Source organism: Rana temporaria, chromosome 5 (assembly GCF_905171775.1).
Source record: "Rana temporaria chromosome 5, aRanTem1.1, whole genome shotgun sequence".
NCBI lineage: Eukaryota > Metazoa > Chordata > Amphibia > Anura > Ranidae > Rana > Rana temporaria.
This window is the reverse complement of record NC_053493.1, coordinates 297,035,324-297,054,795: the sequence shown is the minus strand read 5'-3', so window position 1 is coordinate 297,054,795 and position 19,472 is coordinate 297,035,324. Positions and strand designations below refer to the sequence as shown.

The following is a 19,472-nucleotide window of genomic DNA, read 5'->3' as shown; positions in this document are numbered from 1 at the left end:
CCCACAGCATGATGCTGCCACCACCATGCTTCACTGTAGGAATTGTATTGACCAGGAGATGAGTGGTGCCTGGTTTCCTCCAGACATGATACTTGTCATTCAGGCCAAAGAGTTCAATATTTGTTTCATCTGATCAGAGAATTTTGTTTCTCATGGTCTGAGAGTCCTTCAGGTACCTTTTGGTACTATACGGGCTGTCATGTGCGTTTTACTGAGTGGCTTCCGCCTGGCAACTATACCATACAGGCCTGATTAGTGGAGTGCTGCAGGTATGGTTGTCCTTCTGTAAGGCTCTCCTCTCTCCACAGAGAAATTCTGGAGCTCTGTCAGAGTGATCATCGGGTTCTTGGTCCCCTGCCCGACTAAGGCCCTTCTCCCCCAATAGCTCAGTTTGGCCGGGCGGCCCGCTCTAGGAAGAGTCCTGGTGGTTAAAAAAACTTCCATGTACAGATGATGGAGGCCACTGTGCTCATTGGGACCTTCAACGCAGCAGAAATTTTACTGTACACTTCCCCTGATCTTTGCTTCAAAACAATCCTGTCTCGGAGGTCTACAGACATGTCCTTGGACTTCATGGCTTGGTTTATGCTCCGACATGAACTGTTACCTGTGGGACCTTATATTAGACAGGTGTGTACCTTTCCATATCATGTCCAATCAATTGAATTTACCGCAGGTGGACACCAATCAAGTTGTAGAAACATCTCAAGGATGATCAGTGGAAATGGGATGCACCTGAGATCTATTTTGAGTGTCTTGGCAAAGACTGTGAATACTTACTGTATGTACATGTGATTTTTTTTTTTTTTTTTTTAAATCCATTGTCAAAGATTTCAAACAAACTTCTTTCATGTTGTCATTATGGTTTATTGTTTGTAGAATTTTGAGGAAAGTAGCGAAGTGAATCACTATTGGAATAAGGCTGTAACATAACAAAATGTGGAAATGCTGTGAATACTTTCTGGATGCACTGTAGATGCCATAAATTCTGCTTCTGTCAAGTAGGGAGTTTGTTGTGTGCTTCAAATACAGCTAGAATCAGAAGCAATAATCGGTGTTGGAGATGGCTGCAAAGAGCAAATTGTCACACTGAGATTGAGTGTTGTGCAGGTCTTTAGCAGAGTGAATGTTCACCTGCAGTTTTGCAATGCCTCCCTTTGACCTGGTCTGTGCTATATCTACCCTTGAAGCTATTCTCCTGAAGGGTGCAGAATATAAGAGTATCCAGAAGAAACGCAGCAACCTGGGTGTAGACCATTCTTTAGCGGATCTTCATGGCAAAAGGGCGTGGTGCACGGTGGCCATACCCACAGGGACTAGATTCAATAGTATAGGACCAGAGTCCTGGAACGTTATTTCAACCTGCTACTAAATACATATGTTGCACAAAGTGCAAAGGTAAGCGCCCATTGAGGATCCAGTGCCCGATGCAACATCACAGGCTATACCTGCAGCAAGGGGTCTAAATATGGCTCACAAGGTTTACCGAGGTTGCGCCGATCAGGAAGGAATTATTAACACTTTTGAAAATAAAATAAGGAAAAATAAAGTAATTAAGCCAAGAGCAACTTCTCAATGAAGAAGAGGTCCATTGCCTTCGAAAACTAGCAAAAAACTGAGGATTTACGGGAACTGGAGATAGAATGAAGGAGCTGGAGAATCTCAGTTATAAGGGAACAGCTACACACATTAAACTTATTTTCCCTGGAGAAGAGACACTTGAGAGAAGACATGATTCGCAATACACAAATACATAAATGGTCATTCTGGCATAGGGAGAAAACTATTCAGACTCGGGTCGCAGTAAAACTGATAGTGTGTATGGGGCTTGAGACTGCGTAGAGGGTTCTTTACGGTTATAGCAGTATGGATGTGAAAGGCTCTTCTACAATCGGTGGTATCAGAAAAAAGGATTGATAATTTCAAAAAAACTTTGGGCATTTTAGTGAACATAATATACAGGGATAAGGGAAGTGGTAGTGACAAATACGTACACACTCACACCGGTTAAACTGGATGGACTGGTGTCTTTATTCAACCCGACCAACGATGTAAGTTAACTAATGCATACCAACACTGCTAAATTGGCATGGGCATTCAAGCATCAAAAACCTCCAGTCTTAAAAGGGTTAAGAACTAGATGTTCATAGAAAGAGATTACAAACAAAATCATTGCTACAAAGTGTGAAGAAAGGGGTACATACTATTTGTTCTGATGACAAGCGCAGGCTCTTGCGATAAGACATAGTACATCCATGACTTGGTAGCTCCAGAGGAGCAGGCTCCATTTTTATCTGCTTCAGCTCCATTGAATCTTCATCACTTGAAGAATTGTCCTGAGCAGACGGTCTACAAAAATTTAAAACATAAGAGTCACAATACATCCACAATACATCCATTCTACTGGAATTGAGCAAGGTGTAAACTCATGCTTTAAATCAATTACTCCAAGTAAAACTGGTGGCCACACAACATTCTGTCACATATGCCCTTCAGCTGTTACATGCTACATGGAGTGTAAACAGACATCTATTCCATGTGCTTTATTAAACATGAATAAAGAAAATATGCAACAAGTGCATAGAGGGTGCCGCCCTCTAGTCCAAGGAGGTGGCACCCCTCTATGCACTCGTTGCATGTTTTCTTTATTCATACCTTTAGGATGTTGGCAGCTCTATACACCCAATCCCCACAAATCCTCTCTTTCGCATTATTAAACATTTAAAAAACTTGAAAAAACAAGTCATAGCTAGTGTAGATATAATTATTAAAAGGAAGACCAAACCACAGGCTTATGAAAACTGCAGAACACTGGAAGTAGAGCCCACAGGATTCTGCGGGATTTTAATTTTGTTCTGGTAGCAAGGATACCTTGCAACACAGCAGTCCTGAGTTGAGATCTTACCATCACTGACAGGTATCAACATACACTTGCATTGTCCTGGTCCTTTGGCTACTTGTCCATATCAGGACATAAGACTAAAGAGTACGCATAGCCAATTTTTTAAGTTTTAGATTAGAGTAGGAAAGATTTAAAACCCTATCAGGTTATACTGTATTTTATGGCGTCTCCTGCTGGAAAGATTCCATTCTCTCCCCAGTATTAAGGAAATTCCATTTTAGATAGTTGTCCAAGGAATATATGTCACCTTTGGAAGTTCTCCACTTCCGCCTTCTAAAATTTGGGATCTTCAGTTACACTCTGTCTTGATGACAATGGTCCCAAGACAAAAAGAGGGGTGAATCTCCCCAAATGGGGACACATACAGCAATATAAATCTGGCAGAGGATCAAACTATTGCCCACTATCAAAAAAAGAAAGGTTTTTCCTATACATACACTTAGCATTTGCCTTCTCAGTAATAGGTGTCTCTCTATATAAACCTATTGGAAAGTCTCTGATAACTGGAGTGACAAAGGCGCTTGCTGCAGATCAAAAAAATTATTTACACGGGTATTTTCTACCAGCAGATTAGGGAACCATCACCACACCGGTGACCATTTAAATAATCGATTTACTTTCCACTGTATTTATTAGATTGGAGGTCTTCTTTTAAGCTGAACTCGGGGAAAAAATAAAAGCCCTCCTTTGCAGGGGAGCTGCTCCTGCAATGCAAGGGTTAATTGCTTTGTTGGGGGCCTGAGAAAATCAGTTTTACTTATCTGCTCCCTTCAGCACCTCAGCAGTCTAAAGTCCACTGATGTCAAAGACTGATGCAGGACTGTAGTCCTGCACTGGACATAAGGACACTGTGGGACAGTCCACTCTCACAGCAGAGGGCAATGTCGTTTGCCAAGGGAGTCAGAGAATCATGTAAAAATAGAAGTACTCAAACTTTCTAAACAAAGGTCTGTCAGACTTTAGGGGGGCCGGACTGTGGCCAGTGGCAGTAGAAAATGTCCCGGCATTTCAGTGTGGGTACACCATTTTTAGGGTCAGTGGGAGAGTTTGCGGCCCCCACCGCTGGGGTCAGTGGGAGAGTTTGCGGCCCCCACCGCTGGGGTCAGTGGGAGAGTTTGTGGCCCCCACCGCTGGGGGTAAGTGGGAGAGTTCGCGGCCCCCACCGCTGGGGGTAAGTGGGAGAGTTCGCGGCCCCCACCGTTGGGGTCAGTGGGAGGAATAGTACCCCAGGGGCCAGACAAAAAGTAAACAAAGGGCCCCATCCATCCCTGGGCTGCAATTTGGAGACTGCTGCCCTAGACCAATCAGTTGCAGTGAAAGGGCAACCCTTGTGTAAGAAAGCTTTAAAAGCCTTTCCCATGTAACTTTCTAATCTTCTTTTCTCTTTGTCTCTGAGGTTTAACCTTCCTAACAGAGCTAAGCTCTAAGGATGAGCTCAGGCGTGTTCACAATTGGCACGAGCAGAGCCCCTCAGGAAGTCAGCACTGCGCTAATCACAAGCAGTCAGACATTTCCTGATCTCCTGATTGTGGGGACAATGTCTCACTGCCTGTGATTAGCGCTCCGCAGTGCTGACTTCCTGGTGGACTCTGCACGTGCCGATTGCGAACACGCCTGAGCGCATCCTTACTAAGCTCAATCCTCCAATTGCCCCTTGTCCAATGGAGTGTTATCTTTCGACTGGGAAGGAGGTGGTAAGGTTTATCCCTAGGAGATATGATGTAGTCAGAGAAGTCAAGCTTATATATTTGGCAATTCTTGTGATTAAAAGATTGTGCACCTGATCACTGGTAAGGTTAAAAAAAAAAAAAAAATTGCCTCTTGTTATACTTTAAAGTTTTGGATCGGAGTGGAGAGGAACGCTTGTCAATTCTTATTGCTGCTTGTACCCCCATTAGGGAGATTCACCCTCTCTATTTGTCCTGTTTACCATTAAAGATGAAAGTTAAAGGAAATCCTACATTTTGGGCTGTGCCTGAAAAAGTAATAGAAGGGAAATCTTCCAAAAGGGAACGCTACTTCTGTTGACATGGAGAGTCCCCAAGGAAGGAATTTCTTTCATTTGCAGGGATTTACCCTCACTTCCTGTTTGGCCATGAGGCAGGAAGTGAAGGGTAATCTTCGCAATGGGACACAGATGATGAAAAAAAAAATCTGACGGGGGTTATAACACTCCCCTTTCTCTATCCAACATAAAGAAAAAAAAAACCTTTTGCCTATAGTTCTACTATACCACCCTCCTAAAATTGGTTTTAAAGTACAGATACCAGGAGGCAACTTGGACTGCATGCTTAAAAACTATAATTCCTCGATAAATTAAAGCAATGGCTCTGTATGGTAGATGTCAAAGCAATTTAAAAAAGGTACAAAAAACATGTACATGAAAATGCAAGGAGACAGATTTAACAATCTGTATGCACCTCTGTTGCCTTGAGACGTGTACAATTACTAGCGGATGTGCTCCATAGAATGTATTTTGTATTCTTGATTTATGATAGAGGTGAACAGCTCAGCCCATCACCGCATTGTAGTCAAACACTTCTGCTTATTTATGGATACTTGTTAAAAATATGCCAGAAAAACGTAAGAGAGGGAGCATAACCCAAGACTTGAAATATCCCTCATTTCAATGTTTATTTCCTTTAGAACTATGTGTCACAGATGGTAACTAGAATCTGAATGTCACAAAAGTCGCACGTAGCATAGATTAAGTAAGCAAACACAAAAGTTCAAGTGGGCAATGTAGCAGCAGAAACTAAACAGAAAAGCCTGGATCACCACAGGCTGTTCCTGAGAAGCTGAGAGGTCAAAGCTGTTAGCAGCTACAAATGACACGTTTATTGATGGTTACATTGCAAGTAGTCAGGGAGATGGAATGGTGGTCTAAGTTTTGGGAATAAGTTGGAAGAAAAAGCTGAGGCTGAAATACCCTTCTTTCTTAAAAGGGATCTCCCAAAAACAAAACTCCATAGACTTGGCTTTGCCATTTCGAGTCTGTATAAGACCAGCTACCGATTTACGAAATATTTACTAGGGAGCCCAGTTGAAAGAATTTTCTGCTACAGTTGATCCCCACAGAACGTGTATGGAGGTGGGTAGTATGTGTAGGAGAGGAGTGCGGATTGTATAAAGGTGGGATGTGCAGGAGAGGAGTGCGAAGTGTACGTGGACGGTGTTGGTAGGGCAGTGGACAGTAGGGCTGAAACTAACGATTATTTTCATAATCGATTAGTTGGCCGATTATTGTTTTGATTAATCGGATAATAGCCTTAAAAAAAAATAAAAAAAAATAGAATTTGTAAAAAATTTTTGGGCCAATTTGTTGTTGGGCAGATTACAAAACACAAATTGCCGCAAAAACACATTACATGCTTTTCTGCAGCTTCTCCATTGAAGTATATTGAACCAAAAAAAACAAAATAGCACCGTTTTGCGTTAAAAAGTCCTTGCCCTTTCCAAATACGCAGCCGCTGAAAAAAAAATCATGGATGTGAACGTGTTCCATAGGAAAACATGTAAATGAACTGTAGTGTGTGACCCAGGCCTGAGATGTTAAGTAACATAATGGGGTTAAAAAAACAAAAATAAGTACAAAAAGAGCAAATAATCCAATAAAGGGGTTCATTTTTTTTTTTTTACTGTGGGACAGTGAAAGTAATATTTACAGTAGCGATTTGCTTTTTTGTACTATAAAGGGCTAATTTTAGTTTTTTTTAAGCCCATTATGTTACTGCCTGATTAATCGTTTATGACAATTGTAATCGATTAATTTCATAGTCGATTAATCGATTCGGTGTTTCAGCCCCAGAGGACGGCGTCAGTAGGGCAGAGGACGGCGTCAGTAGGGCAGAGGACAGAGGACGGCGTCAGTAGGGCAGAGGACAGGACAGAGGACGGCGTCAGTAGGGCAGAGGACAGAGGACGGCGTCAGTAGGGCAGAGGACAGAGGACGGCGTCAGTAGGGCAGAGGACAGAGGACGGCGTCAGTAGGGCAGAGGACAGAGGACGGCGTCAGTAGGGCAGAGGACAGAGGACGGCGTCAGTAGGGCAGAGGACAGAGGACGGCGTCAGTAGGGCAGAGGACAGAGGACGGCGTCAGTAGGGCAGAGGACAGAGGACGGCGTCAGTAGGGCAGAGGACAGAGGACGGCGTCAGTAGGGCAGAGGACGGCGTCAGTAGGGCAGAGGACAGAGGACGGCGTCAGTAGGGCAGAGGACAGAGGACGGCGTCAGTAGGGCAGAGGACAGAGGACGGCGTCAGTAGGGCAGAGGACAGAGGACGGCGTCAGTAGGGCAGAGGACAGAGGACGGCGTCAGTAGGGCAGAGGACAGAGGACGGCGTCAGTAGGGCAGAGGACAGAGGACGGCGTCAGTAGGGCAGAGGACAGAGGACAGAGGACGGCGTCAGTAGGGCAGAGGACAGAGGACGGCGTCAGTAGGGCAGAGGACAGAGGACGGCGTCAGTAGGGCAGAGGACAGAGGACGGCGTCAGTAGGGCAGAGGACAGAGGACGGCGTCAGTAGGGCAGAGGACAGAGGACGGCGTCAGTAGGGCAGAGGACAGAGGACGGCGTCAGTAGGGCAGAGGACAGAGGACGGCGTCAGTAGGGCAGAGGACGGCGTCAGTAGGGCAGAGGACAGAGGACGGCGTCAGTAGGGCAGAGGACAGAGGACGGCGTCAGTAGGGCAGAGGACAGAGGACGGCGTCAGTAGGGCAGAGGACAGAGGACGGCGTCAGTAGGGCAGAGGACAGAGGACGGCGTCAGTAGGGCAGAGGACAGAGGACGGCGTCAGTAGGGCAGAGGACAGAGGACGGCGTCAGTAGGGCAGAGGACAGAGGACGGCGTCAGTAGGGCAGAGGACAGAGGACGGCGTCAGTAGGGCAGAGGACAGAGGACGGCGTCAGTAGGGCAGAGGACAGAGGACGGCGTCAGTAGGGCAGAGGACAGAGGACGGCGTCAGTAGGGCAGAGGACAGAGGACGGCGTCAGTAGGGCAGAGGACAGAGGACGGCGTCAGTAGGGCAGAGGACAGAGGACGGCGTCAGTAGGGCAGAGGACAGAGGACGGCGTCAGTAGGGCAGAGGACAGAGGACGGCGTCAGTAGGGCAGAGGACAGAGGACGGCGTCAGTAGGGCAGAGGACAGAGGACGGCGTCAGTAGGGCAGAGGACAGAGGACGGCGTCAGTAGGGCAGAGGACAGAGGACGGCGTCAGTAGGGCAGAGGACAGAGGACGGCGTCAGTAGGGCAGAGGACAGAGGACGGCGTCAGTAGGGCAGAGGACAGAGGACGGCGTCAGTAGGGCAGAGGACAGAGGACGGCGTCAGTAGGGCAGAGGGCAGAGGACGGCGTCAGTAGGGCAGAGGGCAGAGGACGGCGTCAGTAGGGCAGAGGGCAGAGGACGGCGTCAGTAGGGCAGAGGGCAGAGGACGGCGTCAGTAGGGCAGAGGACGGCGTCAGTAGGGCAGAGGACGGCGTCAGTAGGGCAGAGGACGGCGTCAGTAGGGCAGAGGACGGCGTCAGTAGGGCAGAGGACGGCGTCAGTAGGGCAGAGGACGGCGTCAGTAGGGCAGAGGACGGCGTCAGTAGGGCAGAGGACGGCGTCAGTAGGGCAGAGGACGGCGTCAGTAGGGCAGAGGACGGCGTCAGTAGGGCAGAGGACGGCGTCAGTAGGGCAGAGGACGGCGTCAGTAGGGCAGAGGACGGCGTCAGTAGGGCAGAGGACGGCGTCAGTAGGGCAGAGGACGGCGTCAGTAGGGCAGAGGACGGCGTCAGTAGGGCAGAGGACGGCGTCAGTAGTTTTTTTTTATGTATTGATTTTTTTATTTGTTTTTCATTTTTTGGACAGTGTCGATAGGGCGGGGAGGAAGTGGTGTCAGGAGTTTTTATTATTTTGTGTAATTTAAAAATGTTATAATTTTTTTTTTAAATTACATTTTTTTTATGTATATTGCAATTTTTTTTTAATCGGCCCTGTTGGGGGGCTTTAGGGGTCTAAACAGACCTCTGACATCTCCCCTTTAAGACAGAGAAAGTGACTGACAGAGATTCCCCAGTCCCATTCTTAGCATTGCAAATGAATGAACAGGAGTCAGCGGCTCCTGTCCCTTTATAAACCATAGCAGTGTAATTACAGGTTACTCTGCTTAGTTATTACAGGACCTATCGGCAGCGATCGCTCACTCTGTCAAATTCAGAAAAGGAAGGGGCCGGTAAATGACATATTTACCGGCCCCTTCCTCCACTCTCCATCCTGACACATCCCCTGCACTTGCCGGCGGGAAAAAGAGAATCTAGCTGCGGGACGAGGGGGGCCAGAGGAGGAGCACAAGGTGCAAGGAGGAGGACACAGGGAACAACCGGGGATAATCGATGCGGCAGGAGGAACAACTGTGAGCACCGATCTCCCTGCATGACTTATCAATGAAGCAGCAAGGCTGTCAGCTGAAAACTATACAGGGAGATCAGTGCTTGCAGCCGTCCCTCCCGCCGCACCGATTGTCCCCAGCTGTGAACCATCCATGTGTATATCTATAATATATGTATAGATATATTATATATATATATTGCCAAGACAGACGTGCAGAAGCTCAGAGGACAGGGATATAGGAATAGATGTGAATTAACTGATCTATAGGCACATGTGGGCAGATCGGGGCTAAACACTGTCTCATTTGGAGAGTCACATTATTTCATCCACAATAATGAAAGTTGAATCCCTTCCAATTTGCATTAGTTATTTTAGTAGCAGTCATGTATGGTTACAAGCTGACATGGGGGCACCTACTGACCCTATATGGTACTTAAAAAGACAAATCCCAAGTGTAACACAAAACAGGTGTAAACAGCATGCGCCAACATTGGGTTACTGTTTTATTCCTGTAACAAGTGCCTTGTCTCAGGTGCATGGAAGGCCTCCAGGCATGAGTCTGAATGGGAGCCAATGGAAAGTAAAAGCCAATTACAGGCGCTTTTATGCGACAGTGTTAGCTTAATCACTCCAAACAGGGCAATGAGGAAAAGCAGCTTCCCAGTTCTGTTTGCTTTTTCTGTCATAACTAAATATCTATTGAATAAGTCATGATGACTTGGCTTCTAAAAAAAAACAACAATATCACGCTATTTTTACAGATTTATTACTGTGCTGAAAAGATTGGATGATGGAAATTACCAAGGCGAACATGAATGATGTAATTCATTATAAAAAGCGGAGAGAGACAATAGTTTGCATGCTTCAAGATACAACAGCCAACTGTACTCCTCCCTAGCAACCAATCAGATGCAAAATATTAATTTTCAGCCATTCATCAGCACAGGGGTGGATCAGATTTCCAGTTTTAAAAAAAAGAACAGTTCTTTTTTTAATAAAAATTGTATTTTGTAGTTTTTTTTTTTAATAAAGACACGATGGGTGGAAAGAAGAATTGTATAATTAACTAAAATTTGCATATGTAAAAGGTGATGGACTGGCCAAGCATATCTCCAACCTAAACCCTATTGAGCATCTGTGAGGCATCCTCAATCGGAAGGTGGAGGAGCGCAAGGTCTCTAACATTCACCAGCCCCGTGATGTCGTCATGGAGGAGTAGAAGAGGACTCCAGTGACAACCTGTGACGCTCTGATGAACTCCATGCCCAAGAGGGTTAAGACAGTGCTGGGAAAAAATGGTGGCCACACAAAATATTGACACTTTGGGCCTAATTTGGACATTTTCACTTGGGGGTGTACTCACTTTTGTTGCCAGTGGTTTAGACATTAACTACTTGCCTACCACGACAGTGGGACGATAAGGCTTTAATTCTGCGAAGATGTCATGTGAGGTCTTCTCCTTCCCAGGCCATTAGGGGGCATGCGCCCGCCGCGTCTAAGGGGACCCGCTGGGCACCCGCGATTGCCCAGTGACTGAGGAGGACCATGGATCTGTGTGTGTAAACACATAGATCCATGTCCTGTCAGGGAGAGGAGACCGATGGTGTGTCCCTTGTACATAGGGACACCGATCGGTCACCTCCCCCAGCCAGTCCCCTCCCCCCACAGTAAGAATCACTCCCTAGGAAACACATTAACCCCTCGATCACCCCCTCGTGTTAACCCCTTCCCTGCCAGTCACATTTACACAGTAATGAATGCATTTTTATAGCACTTAATCGCTGTATAAATGTGAATGGTCACAAAAAATGTGTCAAAAGTGTTTGATATGTCTGCCGCAAAATCGCAGTCACGATAAAAATCGCAGATCGCCGCCATTACTAGTAAAAAAAATATATAATAATAAAAATGCTATAAATCTATCCCCTATTTTGTAGACGCTACAACTTTTGTGCAAACCAATCAATATACGCTTACTGCGATTTTTTTTACCAAAAATATGAAGAATACATATCGGCCTAAACTGAGGAAACTTTTTTTTATATATATTTTTGGGGGGATATTTATTGTAGCAGAAAGTAAATATATTGAATTGTTTTCAAACGTGTCCCTCTTCTTTTGTTTATAACGCAAAAAATAAAAACCACAGAGGTGATCAAATACCACCAATAGAAAGCTCTATTTGTGGGGGAAAAAATTATAAGGGTACAGTGTTGCATGACTGTGCAATTGTCATTCAAAGTGTGAAAAATAGCTTGGGCAGGAAGGGGGTGAAAGTGCCCGGTATTGAGGTGGTTAATGGCATTAATGTGTGTTGAGTTATTTTGAGGGGACAGCAAATTTACACTGTTATACAAGCTGTACACTCACTACTTTACATTGTAGCAAAGTGTCATTTCTTCAGTGTTGTCACATGAAAAAATATATATAATAATTTTTTTTACAAAAATATGAGGGGAGTATAATATAGATCTCTCTCGCTATATATTATAAAAAATCACATACACACGCACACTCTTATTTTCCTGAGATGGGTATTTAGAAAAAGTTATAACGATTTTATAATAATAAAAAAAAAGTTTTACGTTACTTTATATGATTTTATATCTGTGAATATTGATGGAATACTGAAAGCACTGCCGATGCTTTACAGACAATGTTTATCCATTATTGCAAGTGTCAAGGGTGTTCACAATTGGTTTACGTGTTACTATGGTGAGTTTTAAGTACAGTGTGCCATAAATCCAATCTACTTTTCTCTTATCGTCCATGGACGGACACAGCTCCTTAAATCTTGACAAGTGGGTTATGTTTGGACTTCTGCTACCTCAATAAACCATCACGGTTTTATGCTATGTTGATGTTGTTCCTTTCCTTTCTCTTATTGTACTTGGGAGCGAGAAACAGAGAGAAGCCACATGTGTTCATACTTCCATCATCCTGCTTAGATCCAAAGGACGGATCGTATGTATTACACTCATTTACGCATTACTAGGCTCCTATAACGTGTAGTCTAGTCAACTGGTAGGGGCAGGGCCCTTCTTTTTCACAGTGGTAGGTGCACTTTGGTGTTCAATCATTTATCTTCACCGAGACATGAATATTTAACAACTTTATTTATGTTGGATTTCCTTACGGATTTGAATAATAATTTTAGATTTAATGGAGGACTTATCACTGTCTATATAATTAGCATTTTGGTTTTTTTCACTTGCTATTTTAGCGCGGCAGTTTTGGGTTATATATTTTTTACGCACGAATGTTCTGTGTAATTGCCAGCTGCTGTTTTGATTATTTAGTATTTCACCTGCGCAATTTCTATTCACATTTTTACACATTATTTCCTATTATTACATCTAACAAGTAGCACATTTACCGGATAGCAGAAGTGTCCTTGTTTTCGGATACTTGCTCACCAGCCATTTCTGTGTCCAGTTTCTCGTCCTTTGCGTCTGGCTGTAAAAAATAAATAAAAGGCAGAACAAATCATATAAAACTGAACAATGACAATCAATCCATCTCATTTTAGAGTGTACTGTAAGTGTTTTTTTTTTTTACTTTGTATTAGGGAAAAGGAAGACCAATATCACCAAAACAGATGGCAAGTTCAGAATTCAGAGTTGTTAGAGGGGATTTTTTCCTCAACAAAAATGATGTTACACATTAACTGGTAAACATGCTCTTTAAGTAAAAGCCTAATTGAGAATTATATATTTTTTTCTTCAGAAGTTCTCATGTTTCACAAACATGGTTGTAATTATTTGAATACATTATTTGGCTCAGAACACAATATTGTCTTACCTGTTTAACCAAACTATCTTTTTTTCGCCAGAACCACCATCTTCCAGATTTCTTTGGCATCTTTTCTTTCATCCAGGACTCAATGGTATTCTAAAAACAACAAAATGAATATGTAATGTTGGAGACAAAAAAGGTGCAGTAATAGCAATGTCGCACATAGCAAAATGTAACAACGTGATATTAACCTTGGGTAAGTTTTTTTGAAATACTTGCAAACTCAGGATCATAGGTGCTGCCAGTACCCAGTTATAGTACCTGCAATACAAATGCTTTGTAAGCTTATTACAGAACACATATTAGTAAGTACACACACACAATTTATATATATATATATATATATATATATATATATATATATATATATATATATATATATATACACACACATACATACATACACACACACACACACAATGGCGGAATTATAGGGGTCGCTGAGGTCGCCATTGCGACCGGGCCCCTTGCTGCAGGGGGCCTTCGAGGGCCCCCTGTATACTACAGTGCTTTGGAGGAGCGAAAATGAGCTCCCCGATCCCAAGCCGAGCTGTAATCTGCACTGTGCGGGGAGCTCATCACATTCATTACAAAGTGAAAGCGAACGTGTGTGCTCTTTGTCTCCCCCTACAGTGCAGTACCCGGCAGGAAGAGCTGCTAAGGTAAAAGACTGCCGTTTTTTATCTACTGTGTGTGTTTGCATGTGTATCTATGTGCTCATGTGTGTGTGTGCTCATGTTTATGTGTTCATGTGTGTGTGCTCATGTTTATGTGTTCATGTGTGTGTGCTCATGTTTATGTGTTCATGTGTGTGTGTTCATGTTTATGTGTTCATGTGTGTGTGTTCATGTTTATGTGTTCATGTGTGTGTGCTCATGTTTATGTGTTCATGTGTGTGTGCTCATGTTTATGTGTTCATGTGTGTGTGTTCATGTTTATGTGTTCATGTGTGTGTGCTCATGTTTATGTGTTCATGTGTGTGTGTTCATGTTTATGTGTTCATGTGTGTGTGTTCATGTGTGTGTGCTCATGTTTATGTGTTCATGTGTGTGTGCTCATGTTTATGTGTTCATGTGTGTGTGTTCATGTGTGTGTGTTCATGTTTATGTGTTCATGTGTGTGTGTTCATGTGTGTGTGCTCATGTGTGTGTGCTCATGTGTGTGTGTGTGCTCATGTGTGTGTGTTTGTGTGTGTGTGTGTTTGTGTGTGTGTGTGTTCATGTGTGTGTGTGTGTTTGTGTGTGTGTGTGTGTTCATGTGTGTGTGTGTGTGTTCATGTGTGTGTGTGTGTTCATGTGTGTGTGTGTGTTCATGTGTGTGTGTGTGTTCATGTGTGTGTGTTCATGTGCCTGTGCATATGTGTGTAAGTGAGTGTGCATGCCATGTGTGTATGAATGTGTGTGTGTGCATGTATGTGTTAGTAGCGGTGCGTCCCCTCTCCCCAGCCACCCCCTGGCTGCGTTTGATGGCACAGTCACTGTGGCGGAATTATCAGGGTCGTGACAGTCGCAGTTGCGACTGGACCCTGTCATTTCACCAAGTCTGGGGGGCCAGCCACCCGTCCGTGTGAGACATCTGCCTGACTGTCAGTGTGTTCTGTTGGCTTATACAGAAGGGAGAATGCAGCTGAGGCAGCACACAGAGATGTAGGTAGGCAAGGCGGGGCAGACCCTGACAACAAATGAGAGATGGCGGGGGAGGAGCTTTCCCCTCTGCGGCTTCGTGTTTAGTTGGAGTACTTACCCGGCTCCCATGTGAGGCAAGGCATCCTGGCGGGAGAAGAAGGCACGGTGAAGGTCAGACCCGTGACAGAACAGAAGTCAATAGGAATTCGCGGGGCATCGATTAATTCTTTGACTAACGGTAAGTCAATTAAGTGACAGAGGCAGAGCTCAGCAATCGATGCCAACCTTCACCACCTGTGCCTCTTACTGATCCCAGGCATCCCCCCACCACTGATCTCATCCCTATCCCCGCATTACTTCTACAACAGAGGTGATGGGGGGTATAGGGATGAGATCAGTGATGGGGGGATGCCTGGGATCAGTAAGAGGCATAGGTGGTGGTGGGAGAGGATGGCACCGCCACCGCAGCCACCCCCCCCTCAAGTAGCACCGCAGCCACCGTGATACTTGAGGGAGTTGGTAGTGGTGGTACTTGAGGGGGGTTGGCAGTGGTGGTGCCATCCTCTCCCACCACCACCTGTGCCTCTTACTGATCCCATCCCCCCACCACTGATCTTATCCCTATCCCCCTATTACTTCAACAACAGAGGTAATAGGGGTGATAGGAATGAGATCAGTGGTGGGGGGGATGGGACCCCTAAGAGGCACGGGTGGTGGTGGGAGAGGATGGCACCAACACTGCCGCCGCAGCCACCCCCCCCCCCCTCAAGTACCACCGCTGGTACTTGAGGGGGGGGTGAAAGGTCTGATACTTGAGGGAGGTGGCAGCGGTGGTACTTGAGAAGGGGTGGCAGTGGTGGTTCCATCCTCTCTCACCACCACCCGTGCCTCTTACTGATCTCATCCCACCACTGATCTCATCCCTATCCCCCTTTTACTTCTACAACAGAGGTAGGGATGAGATCAGTAAGAGGCAAAGGTGGTGGTGGGAGAGGATGGCACCATCACTGTCGCCGCAGACACCCCCCCCCCCCCCCCCCAAGTGAAATCAGAAACAGTGTTGTTTACTTTGTTGTACAGTGTGAAAAAATTAAGTATCAAAATCAGGCTTTTCAGGGGGGGGGGGGGGGGGGCCTTCACGATTTCTTGCACCGGGGCCCTGAAGTCTCTAGTTACGCCACTGCACACACACACACACACACACACATATACACACACACACACACACACACACATATACATACATATATACACACACAGAAACAAATAAATTTTGACGAACATCCAGCAGAATATCAGGCGTTAATAGAAGCACCAACAAATAAAAAATGGCCCGTAAATAATTTGGTTCCACTTCAGGCTTCTGAGAGACATTATGACAGCTTCTCTTTACATTTCCAATTGTGACATCATTCAAAAGCTAAATTCCGACCATACATAAAAAATGCCACTAAATCCATTTATCTATTCTTTGAAAAAAGTAGGCCTTGTTCACATGGGTGTAGTTGGGTGTACACCAGTGTGAGAGCTGTGTTTTGCAGTGCAGTATTCACATGTGTTCCATGCATCTGCACACGGGCAGTCCAATTACAATGGGACGCAGCTTGTGCTCCCAACCTGACATCAATGTGGGTTCCCAAACGCACACAGTGGGTGTTCGGTGACATGAACCCGCATCCACATGGATATCAAATTGGAAGCAGCCACTACGTCCAAACCTGACAGGAATGGAAATGTCTACGTTCGGATGCATGGAAAACCTGTGAACACAGCACAGGCAAAACACGGCCCTCACACAGGAGCATGCCTAAAGAATATGTAAACCCAACATTTCATACTCCCGATATGTGCCTGCTGTAACATTTACTTGTATCAAACAGTATTATGTTCTTTGTATTGCTTACTTTGTGTGAAATGTCTGGTGTGTTCCTGACAGTCCTCCTGCTTTCCTATTAAAAACAGACCACACTAAGCAGGAGAACACATCCTGGTCAGTTCTCTAGCTATGTTGGGAACTCAGCCTACTCTTCTCCAATGATCACACTTTGTCCTGAAACCCCCCACCACTGTACAGCTTGTTTATCCAGTAAAAATTACCATTAATTTAAAGTGGAGTTCCGCCTTGGGGAAAAAACATTAAAAGTCAGCAGCTACAAATACTGTAGCTGCTGACTAATACTATATGGACACTTGCCTGTCCAGGGAGCCTGCGATGTCGGCACCCCAGACAATCTTCAGATCGACTGTCGGGTGCAGCCGCCATTCCAGGTAAGGGAACCCGGCAACTGAAGCCTTACGGCTTCACGCCCGGGCCGCCGCCCAGTCTCCCAAAAGTGTGAAAGGGGGCCTGTCAAAAACGGGTCCCCGTTCCCCCCCTCCCCCCTGAAAGGTGCCAAATGTGACACCAGAGAGGGAGAGGAAGCAATTAAGCGGAAGTTCCACTATTGGGTGGAACTCTGCTTTAAAATAACATTTACAGCCCATGTGGCTTCAAAGTATACCGTACATCGTCTGTACAAGGAAGAGTGCTGATAGGCACATAGTTATTCCCAATACACACGCTCAGCAAATCGGACGAAAAATATCACTTTTGAAGCATTCATATGATAATCTGATCGTTCGTACACAGCTTTGCAGAGCCAATCACAACAGTTCATGCGAAATTATCAGACGGGACAAACACGAAAAAATGTCTGGTACAATAACAGAGCAAATGATTTTCGCTTAATCAGTACAGTATTCGTCTGAAAGAAAAAAAAAAAAATAATCGAAAGACCGAGACTACTTCCGAAGTTGTATTCTGTCGTATGAGAATTTTCGTAACTTTAGTAACCTATTGGTTTTTGATGTGAGGAGACTAGCCTGCAAAACAAACGGACGATCATTCATTTGGTATACTCATCATGTGTACAAGGCTTAAAGGGGTTGTAAAGGTTTGTTTTTTATTTTCTAAATAGGTTCCTTTAAGCTAGTGCATTGTTGGTTCACTTACCTTTTTCTTTAATTTCCCTTCTAAATGTTTTTTTTCTTTGTCTGAAATTCTCACTTTGTTTCTCCTCGGTAAGCTTGCCCCCATCATCCGAGCCGTTCCGGCTGGAGGTTAGTCAGCCAGAAGAGCTTACTGAGGAGGAACAGGAGGTGAGAAATTCAGACAAAGGAAAAAAAACATTTAGAAGGGAAATCGAAGCAAAAGGTAAGTGAACAATGCACTAGCTTAAAGGAACCCATTTAGAAAATAAAAAACAAACCTTTACAACCCCTTTAACACATGGTAAAGTGTCTAATCTTTAACCATTGCTTTTTGTCTGTTGATTTGCCCCACAGAGGAACAAAATCTCAGAGTGCAATGTGTGCCCAAATGAAACCCAGGTGGTCTCAGCCCGGCTCCCGGTGGGTGTGCTATGTGAGGTAAGCCTGCGCTTAGTACGCCCACCCCCCTCCCACAAAAACCACCACACTTACACGCACTCGAAATTGGGTTAACATGCACGCACTTTGACCACGCGGTCTCTAAAAAAGAGAGGCGAAGGACTAACAGGGCTGGTTGAGCGGGCAAATCCTCTCACTCCCTTATAGGGAGTCCCTCTGCCCCGTTGGGCTTCAAAGCGGAGCAGGTAGGGCGGGCTGTGTGGGAGGACCCCCTCACACACCCGCCATTGCCACCCGGGGCATGGAGAAAGGTGGCAGATTGCCTCTGGGCCAACTCCTGCAGTCCGGCTCCTCTCTCGAGTAAACGCACAAGATACACTTTAAAAAATAAAAATAAAAAAATGAAACCCAAGGAAGCAACTGACTGAACAGGCAATGGTTAACCACTTGCCGACCACTTGTTTACAGCAGCGGGTCGGCTCTATTGTGCAAAATCACGTATCTGTGGCATGTGTGTGCTGCCGGAGGTGCGATCGCGCGCCGATTGGACATAGGGGATGCCAACCAGTAGGTCCAGTCACCTGCGATCGTTCCCCAGAGAGGAAGAACGGTGATCTGCCTATGTAAACAAGGCAGATCGTCGTTCTGAAAGGAATGAAGATAGAGATCGTGTGTTCCTGGCGATCAAATACCACCAAAAAAAAGCTCTAATTGTGTTAAAAAAAAAAAAAAAAAAAGGACATCAATTTTATTTTCGTACCGCGTCACACGACTGTGCAATTGTCAGTTAAAGTAACGCAGTGCCCTATCAGAAAAATGGCCTGGTCATTAAGAGGGTAAATCCTTCTGGGCTAAAGTGGTTAATAATCAACTAGACACGCAACCACAACAGGAGCCAGACAAGAACAGCCAGGGCTTTGGTGGTTTACTGTGCAATACCTGTTATAGATCCTCACAACTAGATTAGGATTGTCGATTATTCCTGGGTTTTCGGAAAACTGTTGATATGTGATAATGTGTTCCTTGAATTTCTCTAGAAAAAAAAAAAAAAAAGAAGATTTACATTTCTATCAAACAGGACTAAGAAACATCATATTTAAGGTCCAACTCCAACTATTTTTTTTAAATTTTGGATAGAGTGGGATAGCGCTGTCATATTTTTATATTTAATTTGGAAGATTGTCCCTCACTTCCCCCCCCCATATTACCCATACAATAAATTGAGGGTATGGTTAGCAAAAAGACAAGAAAGCACAAAGAACAAAAAAAAACAAACAAAAAAACAATAACCAATAAGGATTTTTTTAACAGCGTTTTTTACAGGTATACATAACCTGATTGCCACGAGTTACCGCATTCTGCGCTTTGCTCACTACTTCTTGCACTTTTTTTTTTTCTTTTTAAGTAAATCATA

General features: G+C 44.8%; 1 protein-coding gene across 3 annotated transcripts in view; it reads right to left on the bottom strand.

The window, feature by feature from the left end:
* Positions 1 to 19,472, bottom strand: part of LPIN2 (lipin 2) — a 160,967-nt gene that overhangs the window by 31,961 nt on the left and 109,534 nt on the right. For all 3 annotated transcript variants that reach the window (XM_040354028.1, XM_040354027.1, XM_040354029.1), the window contains exons 10-14: positions 18,998 to 19,091; positions 13,256 to 13,325; positions 13,071 to 13,160; positions 12,646 to 12,725; positions 2,205 to 2,349 (exon numbers count right to left, since the gene is read on the bottom strand). In XM_040354028.1, the coding sequence (XP_040209962.1) occupies positions 2,205 to 2,349; positions 12,646 to 12,725; positions 13,071 to 13,160; positions 13,256 to 13,325; positions 18,998 to 19,091 (479 nt within the window). The remainder of the gene's footprint in view (positions 1 to 2,204; positions 2,350 to 12,645; positions 12,726 to 13,070; positions 13,161 to 13,255; positions 13,326 to 18,997; positions 19,092 to 19,472) is intronic.